We start from the raw sequence: 16,700 nt of genomic DNA on the forward strand, positions 1-16,700 counted from the left end.
TGATGGCATAGATAGCCGTTACGCTGTAATGTCTTATCTTGTTTGTACAAGTACTCTCTGAATGGTAAAGTGTTGCAAAATATGTTGGCGCTGTAGAAATAAATATTATACTATTATTATTATTATTATTATTGTTAAACAAAAGGTTTTTCAGAGTGTAGCCATAGTTTCAGAATTTTCAGGACTTTGGACACCATACGTTTGGTAAGGACCTCGGTATTGTTGGCCAAGAAGATAGTGAGAAAAATAAGAGGGAACACAACATATATACTCCCTTCAAAATCTTTATTCCCCCAGTTACTTTTAAATACAATTTGATCATATTTTAAAAGAACCTGTGGATTTTCTTAAGGCACCGCCATGGGGTTTTCATCTTCCCCTTACAAACCACATCCACTGACAAAGCTGCTCACATCCTTGTTTTTGCAGTATTTGTTCCAGGCCACCCTGTAAAGAATTAAGAACAAATATTATGCTGCGTTTGATGATGTGATGATCTTATATTAACCCTTAATTAACTTAATTATTTTTTTTCAAATAACAAGAAAATGTGACTGGATGTGAAAAAAAATTAATAGAACAATTGCTTCTTATTAACCCCTTCCCGACCCATGACGCCACGTAGGCGTCATGAAAGTCGGTGCCATTCCGACCCATGACGCCTATGCGGCGTCATGGAAAGATCGCGTCCCTGCAGATCGGGTGAAAGGGTTAACTCCCATTTCACCCGATCTGCAGGGACAGGGGGAGTGGTAGTTTAGCCCAGGGGGGGTGGCTTCACCCCCTCGTGGCTACGATCGCTCTGATTGGCTGTTGAAAGTGAAACTGCCAATCAGAGCGATTTGTAATATTTCACCCATTATAACGGGTGAAATATTACAATCCAGCCATGGCCGATGCTGAAATATCATCGGCCATGGCTGGAAATACTAGTGTGCCCCCACCCCACCCCTCCGATCGCCCCCCCACCCCCCCGATCTGGCCGGTACACTGCTCCGGCTCCCCTCCGTCCAGTGCTCCGCTCCCCCCCGTGCTCGTGCCCGCTCCCCCCGTGCTCCAATCACCCCCCCGTGCTCCAATCACCCCCCCTGCACTCCGATCCACCCCCCCGTGCTCCGTTCCACCCCCCCGTGCTCCATTCCAGTCCCCCCGTGCTCCGTTCCACGCCCCCCGCGCTCCGTTCCACCCCTCCCGCGCTCCGATTCCTCCCCCCGTGCTCCGATCCCCCCCCCCGTGGTCCCCCCCCACCCTATCATACTTACCGATCCAGCCGTGGTCCCGTCCGTCTTCTCCCGGGCGCCGCCATCTTCCAAAATGGCGGGCGCATGCGCAGTGCGCCCGCCGAATCTGCCGGCCGGCAGATTCGTTCCAAAGTGCATTTTGATCACTGAGATATAATCTATCTCAGTGATCAAAATAAAAAAAATAATAAATTACCCCCACCCCTTTGTCACCCCCATAGGTAGGGACAATAAAAAAATAAAGAATTTTTTTTTTTTCCACTGTTAGAATAGGGTTAGGGTTAGGGTTAGGGTTAGGGGTAGGGTTAGGGGTAGGGCTAGGGGTAGGGTTAGGGGTAGGGTTAGGGGTAGGGTTAGGGGTAGGGTTAGGGTTAGGGGTAGGGTTAGGGCTAGGGGTAGGGCTAGGGGTAGGGTTAGGGGTAGGGTTAGGGGTAGGGTTAGGGGTAGGGTTAGGGTTAGGGCTAGGGTTAGGGTTAGGAATGTGCACACGTATTCTGGTCCTCTGCGGATTTTTCCGCTGCGGATTTGATAAATCCGTAGTGCTAAACCGCTGCGGATTTATGGCGGATTTACCGCGTTTTTTTCTGCGCATTTCACTGCGGTTTTACAATTGCGATTTTCTATTGGAGCAGTTGTAAAACCGCTGCGGAATCCGCACAAAGAAGTGACATGCTGCGGAATGTAAACCGCTGCGTTTCCGTGCAGTTTTTCCGCAGCATGGGCACAGCGATTTTTGTTTCCCATAGGTTTACATTGAACTGTACACTCATGGGAAACTGCTGCGGATCCGCAGCGTTTTCCGCAGCGTGTGCACATACCTTTAGAATTAGGCTATGTGCACACGGTGCTGATTTGGCTGCGGATTGGCCGCTGCGGATTCGCAGCAGTGTTCCATCAGGTTTACAGTACCATGTAAACATATGAAAAACCAAATCCGCTGTGCCCATGGTGCGGAAAATACCACGCGGGAACGCTGCGTTGTATTTTCCGCAGCATGTCAATTCTTTGTGCGGATTCCGCAGCGTTTTACACCTGTTCCTCAATAGGAATCCGCAGGTGAAATCCGCACAAAAAACACTGGAAATCCGCGGAAAATCCGCAGGTAAAACACAGTGCCTTTTACCCGCAGATTTTTCAAAAATGGTGCGGAAATATCTCACACGAATCCGCAACGTGGGCACATAGCCTTAGGGTTAGGGTTGGAATTAGGGTTGTGGTTAGGGTTAGGGGTGTGTTGGGGTTAGTGTTGTGGTTAGGGGTGTGTTGGGGTTAGGGTTGTGATTAGGATTATGGCTACAGTTGGGATTAGGGTTAGGGGTGTGTTGGGGTTAGTGTTGGAGGTAGAATTGAGGGGTTACCACTGTTTAGGCACATCAGGGGTCTCCAAACGCAACATGGCGCCACCATTGATTCCAGCCAATCTCGTATTCAAAAAGTCAAATGGTGCTCCCTCACTTCCGAGCCCTGACGTGTGCCCAAACAGTGGTTTACCCCCACATATGGGGTACCAGCATACTCAGGACAAACTGCGCAACAATTACTGGGGTCCAATTTCTCCTGTTACCCTTGTGAATCTAAAAAAATGCTTGCTAAAACATAATTTTTGAGGAAAGAAAAATGATTTTTTATTTTCACGGCTCTGCGTTGTAAACGTCTGTGAAGCACTTGGGGGTTCAAAGTGCTCACCACATATCTAGATAAGTTCCTTGGGGGGTCTAGTTTCTAAAATGGGGTCACTTGTGGGGGGTTTCTACTGTTTAGGCACACCAGGGGCTCTGCAAACGCAACGTGACACCCGCAGACCATTCCATCAAAGTCTGCATTTCAAAAGTCACTACTTCCCTTCTGAGCCCCGACGTGTGCCCAAACAGTGGTTTACCCCCACATATGGGGTATCAGCGTACTCAGGAGAAACTGGACAACAACTTTTGGGGTCCAATTTCTCCTGTAACCCTTGGGAAAATAAAAAATTCTGGGCTAAATAATTATTTTTGAGGAAAGAAAACGTATTTATTATTTTCACGGCTCTGCATTATAAACTTCTATGAAGCACTTGGGGGTTCAAAGTGCTCACCACACATCTAGATAAGTTCCTTTCAGGGTCTAGTTTCCAAAATGGGGTCACTTGTGGGGGGTTTCTACTGTTTAGGCACATCAGGGGCTCTGCAAACGCAACGTGACGCCCGCAGAGCATTCCATCAAAGTCTGCATTTCAAAACGTCACTACTTCAATTCCAAGCCCCGGCATGTGCCCAAACAGTAGTTTACCCCCACATATGGGGTATCACCGTACTCAGGAGAAACTGGACAACAAATATTGGGGTCAAATTTCTCCTGTTACCCTTGGGAAAATTAAAAAATTCTGGGCTAAATAATTATTTTTGAGGAAAGAAAACGTATTTATTATTTTCACGGCTCTGCATTATAAACTTCTATGAAGCACTTGGGGGTTCAAAGTGCTCACCACACATCTAGATAAGTTCCTTTGGGGGTCTAGTTTCCAAAATGGGGTCACTTGTGGGGGGTTTCTACTGTTAAGCCACATCAGGGGCTCTGCAAACGCAACGTGACGCCCACAGAGCATTCCATCAAAGTCTGCATTTCAAAACGTCACTACTTCACTTCCGAGCCCCGGCATGTGCCCAAACAGTGATTTACCCCCACATATGGGGTATCAGCGTACTCAGGAGAAACTGGACAACAACTTTTGGGGTCAATTTCTCCTGTTACCCTTGGGAAAATAAAAAATTGCAGGCTAAAAGATCATTTTTGAGAAAATAATTTTTTTTTTTATTTTCATGGCTCTGCGTTATAAACTTCTGTGAAGCACTTGGGGGTTCAAAGTCCTCACCACACATCTAGATTAGTTCCTTTGGGGGTCTAGTTTCTAAAATGGTGTCATTTCTGGGGGATCTCCAATGTTTAGGCACACAGGGGCTCTCCAAACGTGACATGGTGTCCGCTAATGATTGGAGCTAATTTTCCATTTAAAAAGCCAAATGGCGTGCCATCCCTTCCGAGCCCTGCCGTGCGCCCAAACAGTGGTTTACCCCCACATATGGGGTATCAGCGTACTCAGGACAAACTGGACAACAATATTTGGGGTCCAATTTCTCCTATTATCCTTGGCAAAATAGGAAATTCCAGGCTAAAAAATCATTTTTGAGGAAAGAAAAATTATTTTTTATTTTCATGGCTCTGCGTTATAAACTTCTGTGAAGCACCTGGGGGTTTAAAGTGCTCAATATGCATCTAGATAAGTTCCTTGGGGGGTCTAGTTTCCAAAATGGGGTCACTTGTGGGGGAGCTCCAATGTTTAGGCACACAGGGGCTCTCCAAACGCGACATGGTGTCCGCTAACAATTGGAGCTAATTTTCCATTCAAAAAGTCAAATGGCACGCCTTCTCTTCCGAGCCCTGCCGAGTGCCCAAACAGTGGTTTACCCCCACATATGAGGTATCGGCGTACTCGGGAGAAATTGCCCAACAAATTTTATGATCCATTTTATCCTACTGCCCATGTGAAAATGAGAAAATTGAGGCGAAAAGAATTTTTTTGTGAAAAAAAATTACTTTTTCATTTTTACAGATCAATTTGTGAAGCACCTGAGGGTTTAAAGTGCTCACTAGGCATCTAAATTAGTTCCTTGGGGGGTCTAGTTTCCAAAATGGGGTCACTTGTGGGGGAGCGCCAATGTTTAGGCACACAGGAGCTATCCAAACGCGACATGGTGTCCGCTAACGATGGAAATAATTTTTCATTCAAAAAGTCAAATGGCGCTCCTTCCCTTCCGAGCCTTACCATGTGCCCAAACAGTGGTTTACCCCCACATATGAGGTATTGGTGTACTCAGGAGAAATTGCCCAACACATTTTAGGATCCATTTTATCCTGTTGCCCATGTGAAAATGAAAAAATTGAGGCTAAAAGAATTTTTTTGTGAAAAAAAAGTACTTTTTCATTTTTACGGATCAATTTGTGAAGCACCTGGGGGTTCAAAGTGCTCACTATGCATCTAGATAAGTTCCTTGGGGCGTCTAGTTTCCAAAATGGGGTCACTTGTGGGGGAGCTCCAATTTTTAGGCACACGGGGGCTCTCCAAACGTGACATGGTGTCCGCTAAAGAGTGGAGCCAATTTTTGATTCAAAAAGTCAAATGGCGCTCCTTCCCTTCCAAGCCCTGCCGTGCGCCAAAACAGTGGTTTACCCCCACATATGAGGTATCAGCGTACTCAGGACAAATTGGACAACAACGTTCGTGGTTCAGTTTCTCCTTTTACCATTGGGAAAATAAAAAAATTGTTGCTAAAAGATAATTTTTGTGACTAAAAAGTTAAATGTTCATTTTTTCCTTCCATGTTGCTTCTGCTGCTGTGAAGCACCTGAAGGGTTAATAAACTTCTTGAATGTGGTTTTGAGTACCTTGAGGGGTGCAGTTTTTAGAATGGTGTCACTTTTGGGTATTTTCAGCCATATAGACCCCTCAAACTGACTTCAAATGTGAGGTGGTCCCTAAAAAAAATGGTTTTGTAAATTTCGTTGTAAAAATGACAAATCGCTGGTCGAATTTTAACCCTTATAACTTCCTAACAAAAAAAAATTTTGTTTCCAAAATTGTGCTGATGTAAAGTAAACATGTGGGAAATGTTATTTATTAACTATTTTGTGTCACATATCTCTCTGGTTTAACAGAATAAAAATTCAAAATGTGAAAATTGCGAAATTTTCAAAATTTTCGCCAAATTTCCGTGTTTATCACAAATAAATGCAGAATTTATTGACCTAAATTTACCACTAACATGAAGCCCAATATGTCACGAAAAAACAATCTCAGAACCGCTAGGATCCGTTGAAGCGTTCCTGAGTTATTACCTCATAAAGGGACACTGGTCAGAATTGCAAAAAACGGCAAGGTCTTTAAGGTCAAAATAGGCTGGGTCATGAAGGGGTTAAGTAACAAAAAAATCCCCAGAAATATTCTTCTATAAATAGTGTCTAGGGCCTGTGTCTAGTTTTTCTGCTAAGCCTTAGTTGAGTGAATGGGGTAAGCTGCAATATCATACTCATTCCCTAGATAAAAGCAGAGAGGTTTCTGTAAGAGAGGCAGATACTTTTTAATCCTGGACAACCCCTTTAACCCCTTCATGACCGGGGGATTTTTCGTTTTTCCGTGTTCGTTTTTCGCTCCCCTCCTTCCCAGAGCCATAACTTTTTTATTTTTCCGTCAATTTGGCCATGTGAGGGCTTATTTTTTGCGGGACGAGTTGTACTTTTGAACGACATCATTGGTTTTAGCATGTCGTGTACTAGAAAACGGGAAAAAAATTCCAAGTGCGGTGAAATTGCAAAAAAAGTGCAATCCCACATTGGTTTTTTGTTTGGCTTTTTTGCTAGGTTCACTAAATGCTAAAAATGACCTGCCATTATGATTCTCCAGGTCATTACGAGTTCATAGACACCAAACATGACTAGGTTATTTTTTATCTAAGTGGTGAAAAAAAATTCCAAACTATGCTAAAAAAAAAAAAAAAAAAATTGCGCCATTTTCCGATACTCGTAGCGTCTCCATTTTTCGTGATCTGGGGTCGGTTGAGGGCTTATTTTTTGCGTGCCGAGATGACGTTTTTAATGATAGCATTTCGGTGCAGATACGTTCTTTTGATCGCCCGTTATTGCATTTTAATGCAATGTCGCGGCGACCAAAAAAACGTAATTCTGGCGTTTCGAGTTTTTTTCCCGCTACGCTGTTTAGCGATCAGGTTAATACTTTTTTTTATTTGATAGATCGGGCAATTCTGAGCGCGGCGATACCAAATATGCGTAGATTTGATATTTTTTTTATTGATTTATTTTGATTGGGGCGAAAGGGGGGTGATTTAAACTTTTATGTTTTTTTTATTTTTTTCACATTTTTTTAAACTTTTTTTTTTAACTTTTGCCATGCTTCAATAGCCTCCATGGGAGGCTAGAAGCAGGCTCAGCAAGATCGGCTCTGCTACATAGCAGCGATCTGCTGATCGCTGCTATGTAGCAGAATTGCACGTGTGCTGTGAGCGCCGACCACAGGGTGGCGCTCACAGCGACGGGCAATCAGTAACCATAGAGGTCTCAAGGACCTCTATGGCTACAATGGAGACGCATCGCCGACCCCCGGACATGTGACGGGGGTCAGCGATGACGTCATTTCCGGCCGCCCGGCCGGAAGCGGTAGTTATATGCCGCTGTCTGCGTTTGACAGCGGCATTTAACTAGTTAATAGGTGCGGGCAGATCGCGATTCTGCCCGCGCCTATTACGGGCACATGTCAGCTGTTCAAAACAGCTGACATGTCCCGGCTTTGGTGCGGGCTCACCGCGGAGCCCTGCATCAAAGCAGGGGAGCCGGCATCGGACGGTATAGTACGTCCGATGCCGGTAAGGGGTTAAGGTTCATCTTCTATTATTACAGCTATTGACACAGTTGCCCCTCTCGTCCATGGCAGAGTGCGACGTATCAATAGACAACCTTGGCAAATTAACACCACTGAAAAGCTCAGGCAATTGTCCAGGGTTGCAGAGCGGCGTTGGAAGAAAACACACTCACAAGATGACTTCACTGCATTCAAACAGGCAACACTCTCTTTTAAATCTGCACTCACCTCTGCTAAACAGGCCTACTTCACAACCCTCATATCTTCCCTATCCTACTACCCCAAACAGTTATTCAAAACCTTTAACTCCCTCCTTCGCCCCCCACTGCCCCTTCCAACCCCCCTCATCTCTGCTGAGGACTTTGCCACACACTTTAAAAATAAGATCGACCAGACAAGGCAAGTCTTCATTGTTCAACCATCACAACCCCTTTTTATACCAGACCAATGCCCAAACCCCATAACCTCCCTATTCAACATCACTGAAGGGGGCTTAATTGTCTCCTCTCCAAATCGCACCTCACCACCTGTGCGCTCGACCCCATCCCATCCCACCTCCTCCCCAACCTCGCCACCACACTTATCCCATCCCTAACCCACCTCTTCACCCTATCACTAACTTCTGGCACCTTCCCTTCTGCTTTCAAACATGCCACAATCATGCCTATCCTTAAAAAGCCAACCCTCGATTCAACTGCTATGTCCAGCTATCGCCCAATATCGCTGCTACCATTCGCTTCCAAACTCCTGGAGCAGCACGTCCACTCTGAACTTTCCTCCCACCTCTCATCTAACTTGCTCTTTGACAATCTACAATTTGGTTTCCGCCCCATCACTCATCTGAGACAGCCCTGACCAAAATCACTAACGACCTACTTACAGCCAAAGCTAATGGACAATACTCTGTACTCCTCCTTGTAGACCTGTCCTCTGCTTTCGACACAGTTGACCACTGTCTCCTACTACAGATCCTCTCCTCCTTTGGCATCAAGGACCTCGCCCTATCCTGATCTCCTCGTACCTTTCCAACTGCATATTCAGCGTCTCCCACTCCCACACTACCTCCTCATCCCACCCTCTCTCTATTGGAGTCCCCCAAGGCTCTGTTCTAGGACCCCTACTCTTCTCAATCTATACACTTGGCCTGGGACAACTCATAAAGTCCCATGGATTCCAGTACTACCTCTATGCTGATGACACTCAGGTCTACCTCTCTGGCCCAGACGTCACCGCTCTGCTGTCCAGAATCCCAGAGTGTCTATCGGCCATATCCTCTTTCTTCTCCTCTCGCTTCCTCAAACTCAACGTGGACAAATCTAAACTCATCATCTTTCCTCCATCCCATAGATCTCCCTTACCTGACCTATCTATCGCAATCAATGACATCATGTTTTCCCCCGTACTGTGCTTTGGAGTAACCTTTGACTCTGCCCTGTCCTTCAAACCTCACATCCAAGCTCTGTCCACCTCCTGTCGCCTCCAGCTCAAAAATATCTCCAGAATCCATCCTTTCCTCAACCGTTAATCTACTAAAATGCTTGTGCATGCCCTCATCATCTCCCGCCTTGACTACTGCAACATCCTTTTCTGCGGCCTCCCTGCTAACACCCTTGCACCTCTCCAGTCCATCTTTAACTCTGCTGCCTGACTAATTCATCTCTCTCCTCGCTACTCCTCCGCTTCCCCCCTCTGTAAATCTCTTCACTGGCTCCCATTCCCTCAGCGTATCCAGTTCAAATTACTATTACTGACCTACAAAGCCATCCATAACCTGTCTCCTCCATATATCTCTGAACTAATCTCCCGATATCTTCCCTCACGTAATCTCCGATCCTCCCAAGACCGCCTTCCCTCCTCCACACTTATTCTCTCCTCATCCAATCGCCTCCAAGACTTCTCCCGAATATCCCCCATCCTCTGGAATTCTCTGCCCCAACACGTCCGACTATCAATCACATTCGGATCCTTCAGACGGAACCTGAAAACCCATCTCTTCAGGAAAGCCTACAGCCTGCACTGACCCCGCTGCCTCCTCATCACTACAGAAGCTACCGCCTCACCAACACCGGAGCTACCGCCTCACCAACACCAGAGCTACCGCCTCACCAACACCGGAGCTACCGCCTCACCAACACCGGAGCTCCTGCAACCCCCAACCTACTGTCTCCTTCCCCATAATCCTGTACAATGTAAGCCTGTAAGGGCAGGGTCCTCGCCCCTCTGTATCAGTCTGTCATTGTTAGTTTGCTTACTGTAAGTGATATCTGTAACTTGTATGTAACCCATTCTCAATGGTGCTATATAAATAAATAATAATAATAATTTTCTGAAAAATGTTACATAAAAAGTTACTTACCAGGCTCCCATGCCATTTGGATCTCTGACAACTCTCTTGGCACATGTAATGTCATCACTGATGTCATCATTCATCATGTCTTAAAGAAAATCACATTAGAAGTTATTATTTTAAAATATAAAGGATTCTCTGCATGTCATTCAGTTCTTGTTTCACAGAGGTTTTTAAGATTGTAAGAAAAATCCTCTTTAAGGGGGACTTTATTGTTAGCTGTTTATTGATAAATTATTTTCATTTTTTTCTGTAATCAAAAAATGAAAGAAATTGTATATATATTTTTAGGAATGTTTCCCTTTCAGATATTCAGAATGTTAGAAATAATTCTGGAAATCTTTTTAGTAGTTTCAGTTCTTACTCACTGGTACAGCTGATGTTACAAGCAGACACAGCTCCGGATGTCTTTCCATCATTACACCACCAGTAGCTATTGATCTGAAAGATGCCATAGTCCCGACTCCCGCCATTGTCATTCAGTGCGTTGGTGGTATAGCGGCTTTCATAGTAAGCCATGCACATCCCTTTAAAAAGAAAATTAATTCATAAAACCAGATAAAAAAAGAGGCAACAATGATAAATACATGTGCATCAAAGTTCTGACAAAATGTTGTTCTCATCAACAGATGGAGGTTTCCAGCATGGCTTTGTAGACCTGTTGTGGTCAAATACATGATAGACATGTTGAAGACCACATGGTCTTTCCCATCAAAAGGAGCCATACTTTTCATACTGGTTCATATCACGATATAGCCTCCCTCCCATCTTTTGAAGGAGATAAGGGTAGTGAGACCCATAACCTGGTTCCTCATCCAGAATTATATGTGCAGTTATCTATCCATAGGTTTATATCAAGGTATGTGTCATGGGAAAAATATAAATGTGGGTCTTCTCCTATTACTGTCGGGGTCTCCATCTGGTCCCACTCCCAGTGGCACTGGGTAACATAGTAACATAGTAACATAGTTAGTAAGGCCGAAAAAAGACATTTGTCCATCCAGTTCAGCCTATATTCCATCATAATAAATCCCCAGATCTACGTCCTTCTACAGAACCTAATTGTATGATACAATATTGTTCTGCTCCAGGAAGACATCCAGGCCTCTCTTGAACCCCTCAACTGAGTTCGCCATCACCACCTCCTCAGGCAAGCAATTCCAGATTCTCACTGCCCTAACAGTAAAGAATCCTCTTCTATGTTGGTGGAAAAACCTTCTCTCCTCCAGACGCAAAGAATGCCCCCTTGTGCCCGTCACCTTCCGTGGTATAAACAGATCCTCAGCGAGATATTTGTATTGTCCCCTTATATACTTATACATGGTTATTAGATCGCCCCTCAGTCGTCTTTTTTCTAGACTAAATAATCCTAATTTCACTAATCTATCTGGGTATTGTAGTTCTCCCATCCCCTTTATTAATTTTGTTGCCCTCCTTTGTACTCTCTCTAGTTCCATTATATCCTTCCTGAGCACCGGTGACCAAAACTGGACACAGTACTCCATGTGCGGTCTAACTAGGGATTTGTACAGAGGCAGTATAATGCTCTCATCATGTGTATCCAGACCTCTTTTAATGCACCCCATGATCCTGTTTGCCTTGGCAGCTGCTGCCTGGCACTGGCTGCTCCAGGTAAGTTTATCATTAACTAGGATCCCCAAGTCCTTCTCCCTGTCAGATTTACCCAGTGGTTTCCCATTCAGTGTGTAATGGTGATATTGATTCCTTCTTCCCATGTGTATAACCTTACATTTATCATTGTTAAACCTCATCTGCCACCTTTCAGCCCAAGTTTCCAACTTATCCAGATCCATCTGTAGCAGAATACTATCTTCTCTTGTATTAACTGCTTTACATAGTTTTGTATCATCTGCAAATATCGATATTTTACTGTGTAAACCTTCTACCAGATCATTAATGAATATGTTGAAGAGAACAGGTCCCAATATTGACCCCTGCGGTACCCCACTAGTCACAGCGACCCAGTTAGAGACTATACCATTTATAACCACCCTCTGCTTTCTATCACTAAGCCAGTTACTAACCCATTTACACACATTTTCCCCCAGACCAAGCATTCTCATTTTGTGTACCAACCTCTTGTGCGGCACGGTATCAAACGCTTTGGAAAAATCGAGATATACCACGTCCAATGACTCACCGTGGTCCAGCCTATAGCTTACCTCTTCATAAAAACTGATTAGATTGGTTTGACAGGAGCGATTTCTCATAAACCCATGCTGATATGGAGTTAAACAGTTATTCTCATTGAGATAATCCAGAATAACATCCCTCAGAAACCCTTCAAATATTTTACCAACAATAGAGGTTAGACTTACTGGCCTATAATTTCCAGGTTCACTTTTAGAGCCCTTTTTGAATATTGGCACCACATTTGCTATGCGCCAATCCTGCGGAACAGACCCTGTCACTATAGAGTCCCTAAAAATAAGAAATAATGGTTTATCTATTACATTACTTAGTTCTCTTAGTACTCGTGGGTGTATGCCATCCGGACCCGGAGATTTATCTATTTTAATCTTATTTAGCCGGTTTCGCACCTCTTCTTGGGTTAGATTGGTGACCCTTAATATAGGGTTTTCATTGTTTCTTGGGATTTCACCTAGCATTTCATTTTCCACCGTGAATACCGTGGAGAAGAAGGTGTTTAATATGTTAGCTTTTTCCTCGTCATCTACAACCATTCTTTCCTCACTATTTTTTAAGGGGCCTACATTTTCAGTTTTTATTCTTTTACTATTGATATAGTTGAAGAACAGTTTGGGATTAGTTTTACTCTCCTTAGCAATGTGCTTCTCTGTTTCCTTTTTGGCAGCTTTAATTAGTTTTTTAGATAAAGTATTTTTCTCCCTATAGTTTTTTAGAGCTTCAATGGTGCCATCCTGCTTTAGTAGTGCAAATGCTTTCTTTTTACTGTTAATTGCCTGTCTTACTTCTTTGTTTAGCCACATTGGGTTTTTTCTATTTCTAGTCCTTTTATTCCCACAAGGTATAAACCGCTTACACTGCCTATTTAGGATGTTCTTAAACATTTCCCATTTATTATCTGTATTCTTATTTCTGAGGATATTGTCCCAGTCTACCAGATTAAGGGCATCTCTTAGCTGGTCAAACTTTGCCTTCCTAAAGTTCAGTGTTTTTGTGACTCCCTGACAAGTGCCCCTAGTGAAAGACAGGTGAAACTGTACAATATTGTGGTCGCTATTTCCTAGATGCCTGACCACCTGCAGATTTGTTATTCTGTCAGGTCTATTAGATAGTATTAGGTCTAAAAGTGCTGCTCCTCTGGTTGGATTCTGCACCAATTGTGAAAGATACTCAAGGACTTTGTGTTTGTTTGCCCCATCTCCTATTTATTGCTAGCTATCGAAATAGGATGCAGAAAAATTCTTGCTGCCTATTAAATAAGTCATTAACCCAACATGGTTGGGCCATGTCTTCCAAGAGCCTGATAACAGACACATAGTATGTGTATTGGATCTGGCAACGTTTAAGCCATTTCCTTCCAACCCCTTTTAGGAAAGAAGAGAGACATGACCCTTAGGTTGGCTCCCCTTCATTGATACTGTTGCAATCTGGAAAACCACAATGTCTACAGTGGCAAAAAGAATTGTTTCAATCAGAGCTTTGACTGTCTCTATAATGCCAACCTGAGCTGTCTAAATAGTGCCAACCTGAGTTTCTGCATTCTCTGTAGTGCTACCCTTAGCTTTGAGATGACTCTTTAATGTTGAGTAGAGCTTTGACTGACATTGGACATTACATATGGGCTGTCTCTGTTGTGCCAACCTAATCTATAAGCTGGCTTGATAGTGCTAACCTGAATTTCACTTACCTCTATGGCGCTAACTTGAGTTTCGGACCCTGTCCATGGTGACATGCTGAGCTTAGGCTGTCTCAATGTTGCCTGCATGAGTTTAGGCTGCTCTACAGTGTCCACCAAAACTTCAGCTGACTCTAGAGTGCAAACCTGTATTTTGAGCGACAGCTATGATGCCATCCTAAGCCTCAGTTGCCTCTATAGTGTCAACTTGAGCTTTGAAAAGACTCTTTGATGCCAACTAGAGCTTTGGCTGCCTCTATAGTGCTAACATAATATTTGTGGTGTCTCTATACTGTGAACTTAGTTTACATTTATCAGTCTCTATTGTGCCAGCCTAAGTTTTAGCTGTCTCTCTGTGCCAAACATGTTTTCAGTTGTTGTTATGGTTCCAGCCTCAACATTAGACTGCCTCTGTGGTGCCAACCTAAACTATGGCCTACCTCTATGGTGCCATCCTGATCTTTTATTGTCTCTATTGTGCCAGCCTAATATTTGGCTGTCTTTTGGAAGTCTTTATGGTGCCAACCTGATCTTTGACTCTGTCTATGGCTCCAACCTGATCTTTGTCTGTCTCTATGGTGCCATCCTGATCTTTGACTCTTTCTATGGATCCAACCTGATATTTTGGTGTCTCCATGGTGCCATACTGATCTTTGACACTTTCTATGGTTCCAACCTGATCTTTGTGTGTCTCCATGGTGCCATCCCGATCTTTGACTCTTTCTATGGTTCCAACCTGATCTTTGTCTGTCTCTCTGGTGCCATCCTGAGCTTTGACTCTTTCTATGGTTCCACCCTGATCTTTGTCTGTCTCTATGGTGCCATCCTGATTTGTGACTCTTTCTATGCTTCCAACCTGATCTTTGTCTGTCTCTATGGTGCCATCCTGATTTGTGACTCTTTCTATGGTTCCAACCTGATCTTTGTCTGTCTCTATGGTGCCATCCCGATCTTTGACTCTTTCTATGGTTCCAACCTGATCTTTGTCTGTCTCTATGGTGCCATCCTGAGCTTTGACTCTTTCTATGGTGCCAACCTGACTTTTGTCTGTCTCTATGGTGCCATCCTGATCTTTGACTCTTTCTTTGGTGCCAACTTGATCTTTGTCTCTATGGTGCCATCCTGATCTTTGACTCTTTCTATGATGCCAACCTGATCTTTGTCTGTCTCTGTTGCATATGCTAGCTTAACGCTTTCTAAATATTTATCCTAGAGAACTACAATTAACATCACTACATAGACAGAGGTAGGAAAGATGAAGTGGGTTTATACATACAGTTGGCCAGGCTGTAGCCATAGTATCCATCGAGACCGCCATTCTTCAGGACCTTAGCCAGATCACATTTGGTGAAGACCTTGGCATCACTGGCCATAAAGAAAGTGAGGAAGACTAGACAGAAGACCTTCATTGTGTAGAGTGTTAGTTAGGTTAAAGGCTTCTTGAGGAGCAATGGTTACCGGGCCTGGTAGGATTTATATATGGAGGGCTTGTTTGCACCTTTAAGTAACCATTAACCAGAATTTTAGAAATGTATAGATAATAGATGTTATTTACTATGGAAAATCTCCCAGCTGCTTTACTATTTTATCAAATTGGTAGTGTCCTCAGCTGGAAATAATGGCAAATCTGCACATCTATATACTGAAAAATATACAGAAAAAAGGGGATTAGGATGGTGAAAAATTAGCCGTGCTTAGGATCTTTTAGTCATAGTAAAAAGGGAATTGTGATTGTAAAAGCATTTATTTGCTACGTATTTCAGAGCTGTTCAAGCTCCTTCTTCAGGCAAAACATGCATATACCATAGATAATATATTCAGACCATTATATACACCACTGTGGCTCAGTGGATAGCATTGCAGCGCTGGAGTCCTGGGTTCTAATCCCACCTTGGACAACATCTGCAAGGAGTTTGTATGTTCTCTCCATGTTTGCGTGGGTTTCCTCCTGGTACTCTGGTTTCCTCCCACATTCCAAAGACATACTAATAGGGAATTTAGATTGCGAGCCCCATTGGGTACAGCGATGATAATGTGTGCAAACTGTAAAGCACTGCGGAATATGTTAGCACTTTATGAAAATAAAGATTATTATTATACACCCCCAAGAGCGGCAACTACCAGGTCAGGTATTCAAATATTCAGTTGGCAAGTATAATGTGCCAATGGGGAAGCAGAAACATTTGGACTGAAATGATTAGTGATGAGCGAATATACTCGTTACTTGAGATTTCCCGAGCAAGCTCGGGTGTCCTCGGAGTATTTTTTAGTGCTCGGAGATTTAGTTTACATCACCTCAGCTGAATGATTTACATCTCTTAGCCAGCATAAGTACATGTGGGGATTCCCTAGCAACCAGGCAACCCCCACATGTACTTATGCTGGCTAACAGATGTAAATCATTCAGCTGCAGCGATGAAAACTAAATCTCCGAGCACTAAAAAATATTCAGAGGTCACCCGAGCGTGCTCGAGAAATCTCGAATAACGAGTATATTTGCTCATCAATAGAAATTAATATTATTCTCAAAATAAATAGAATAAGGAATTTTATGTGAACATATAATCCCTTTAAAACTTCACCTTTACTAATATAATGTATTTAAGCCCTTTCTGCCAGCTGACAGAATAGTACGTCAGCTGGCAGATCCCCTGCTTTGAGGTGGGCTCCGGCGGTGAGCCCACCTCAAAGCCGCGACATGTCAGCTGTTTTGTACAGCTGACATGTGCGCGCAATGAGCGCAAGTGGAATCGCGATCCGCCCGCGCCCATTAACTAGTTAAATACCGCCGTCAAGCGCTGACAGCGGCATTTAACTAGCGCTCCCGGCCGCGCGGCCGGAGCTTCTCGCACCGCTGAC

The 16,700-nt window shown here is 43.9% G+C and overlaps 1 protein-coding gene across 1 annotated transcript; it reads right to left on the reverse strand.

The window, feature by feature from the left end:
• Positions 1-276: 276 nt before the first annotated feature.
• On the reverse strand, positions 277-15,275 carry LOC138667267 (lysozyme C-1-like). Its single transcript, XM_069755526.1, has 4 exons — positions 15,118-15,275; positions 10,366-10,524; positions 10,007-10,085; positions 277-447 (listed from the first exon to the last, which is right to left on the reverse strand). The coding sequence occupies exons 1-4, from the start codon at positions 15,248-15,250 to the stop codon at positions 381-383; spliced, it is 438 nt and encodes a 145-aa protein (XP_069611627.1). The 5' UTR covers positions 15,251-15,275; the 3' UTR covers positions 277-380.
• Between the last annotated feature and the right edge of the window lie 1,425 nt (positions 15,276-16,700).

Source organism: Ranitomeya imitator, chromosome 2 (assembly GCF_032444005.1).
Source record: "Ranitomeya imitator isolate aRanImi1 chromosome 2, aRanImi1.pri, whole genome shotgun sequence".
In the NCBI taxonomy this organism is placed as follows: Eukaryota; Metazoa; Chordata; class Amphibia; order Anura; family Dendrobatidae; genus Ranitomeya; species Ranitomeya imitator.

Excerpts from the sequence above, each read along its gene's own strand:
- LOC138667267 (XM_069755526.1), bottom strand. The coding sequence starts at position 15,250 with ATGAAGGTCTTCTGTCTAGTCTTCCTCACTTTCTTTATGGCCAGTGAT. Across the intron at positions 10,525-15,117 it reads TGGCTACAGCCTGGCCAACT|GGATGTGCATGGCTTACTAT; the intron begins GTATGTATAAAC and ends TTCTTTTTAAAG. Across the intron at positions 448-10,006 it reads CCAAATGGCATGGGAGCCTG|GGTGGCCTGGAACAAATACT; the intron begins GTAAGTAACTTT and ends AATTCTTTACAG.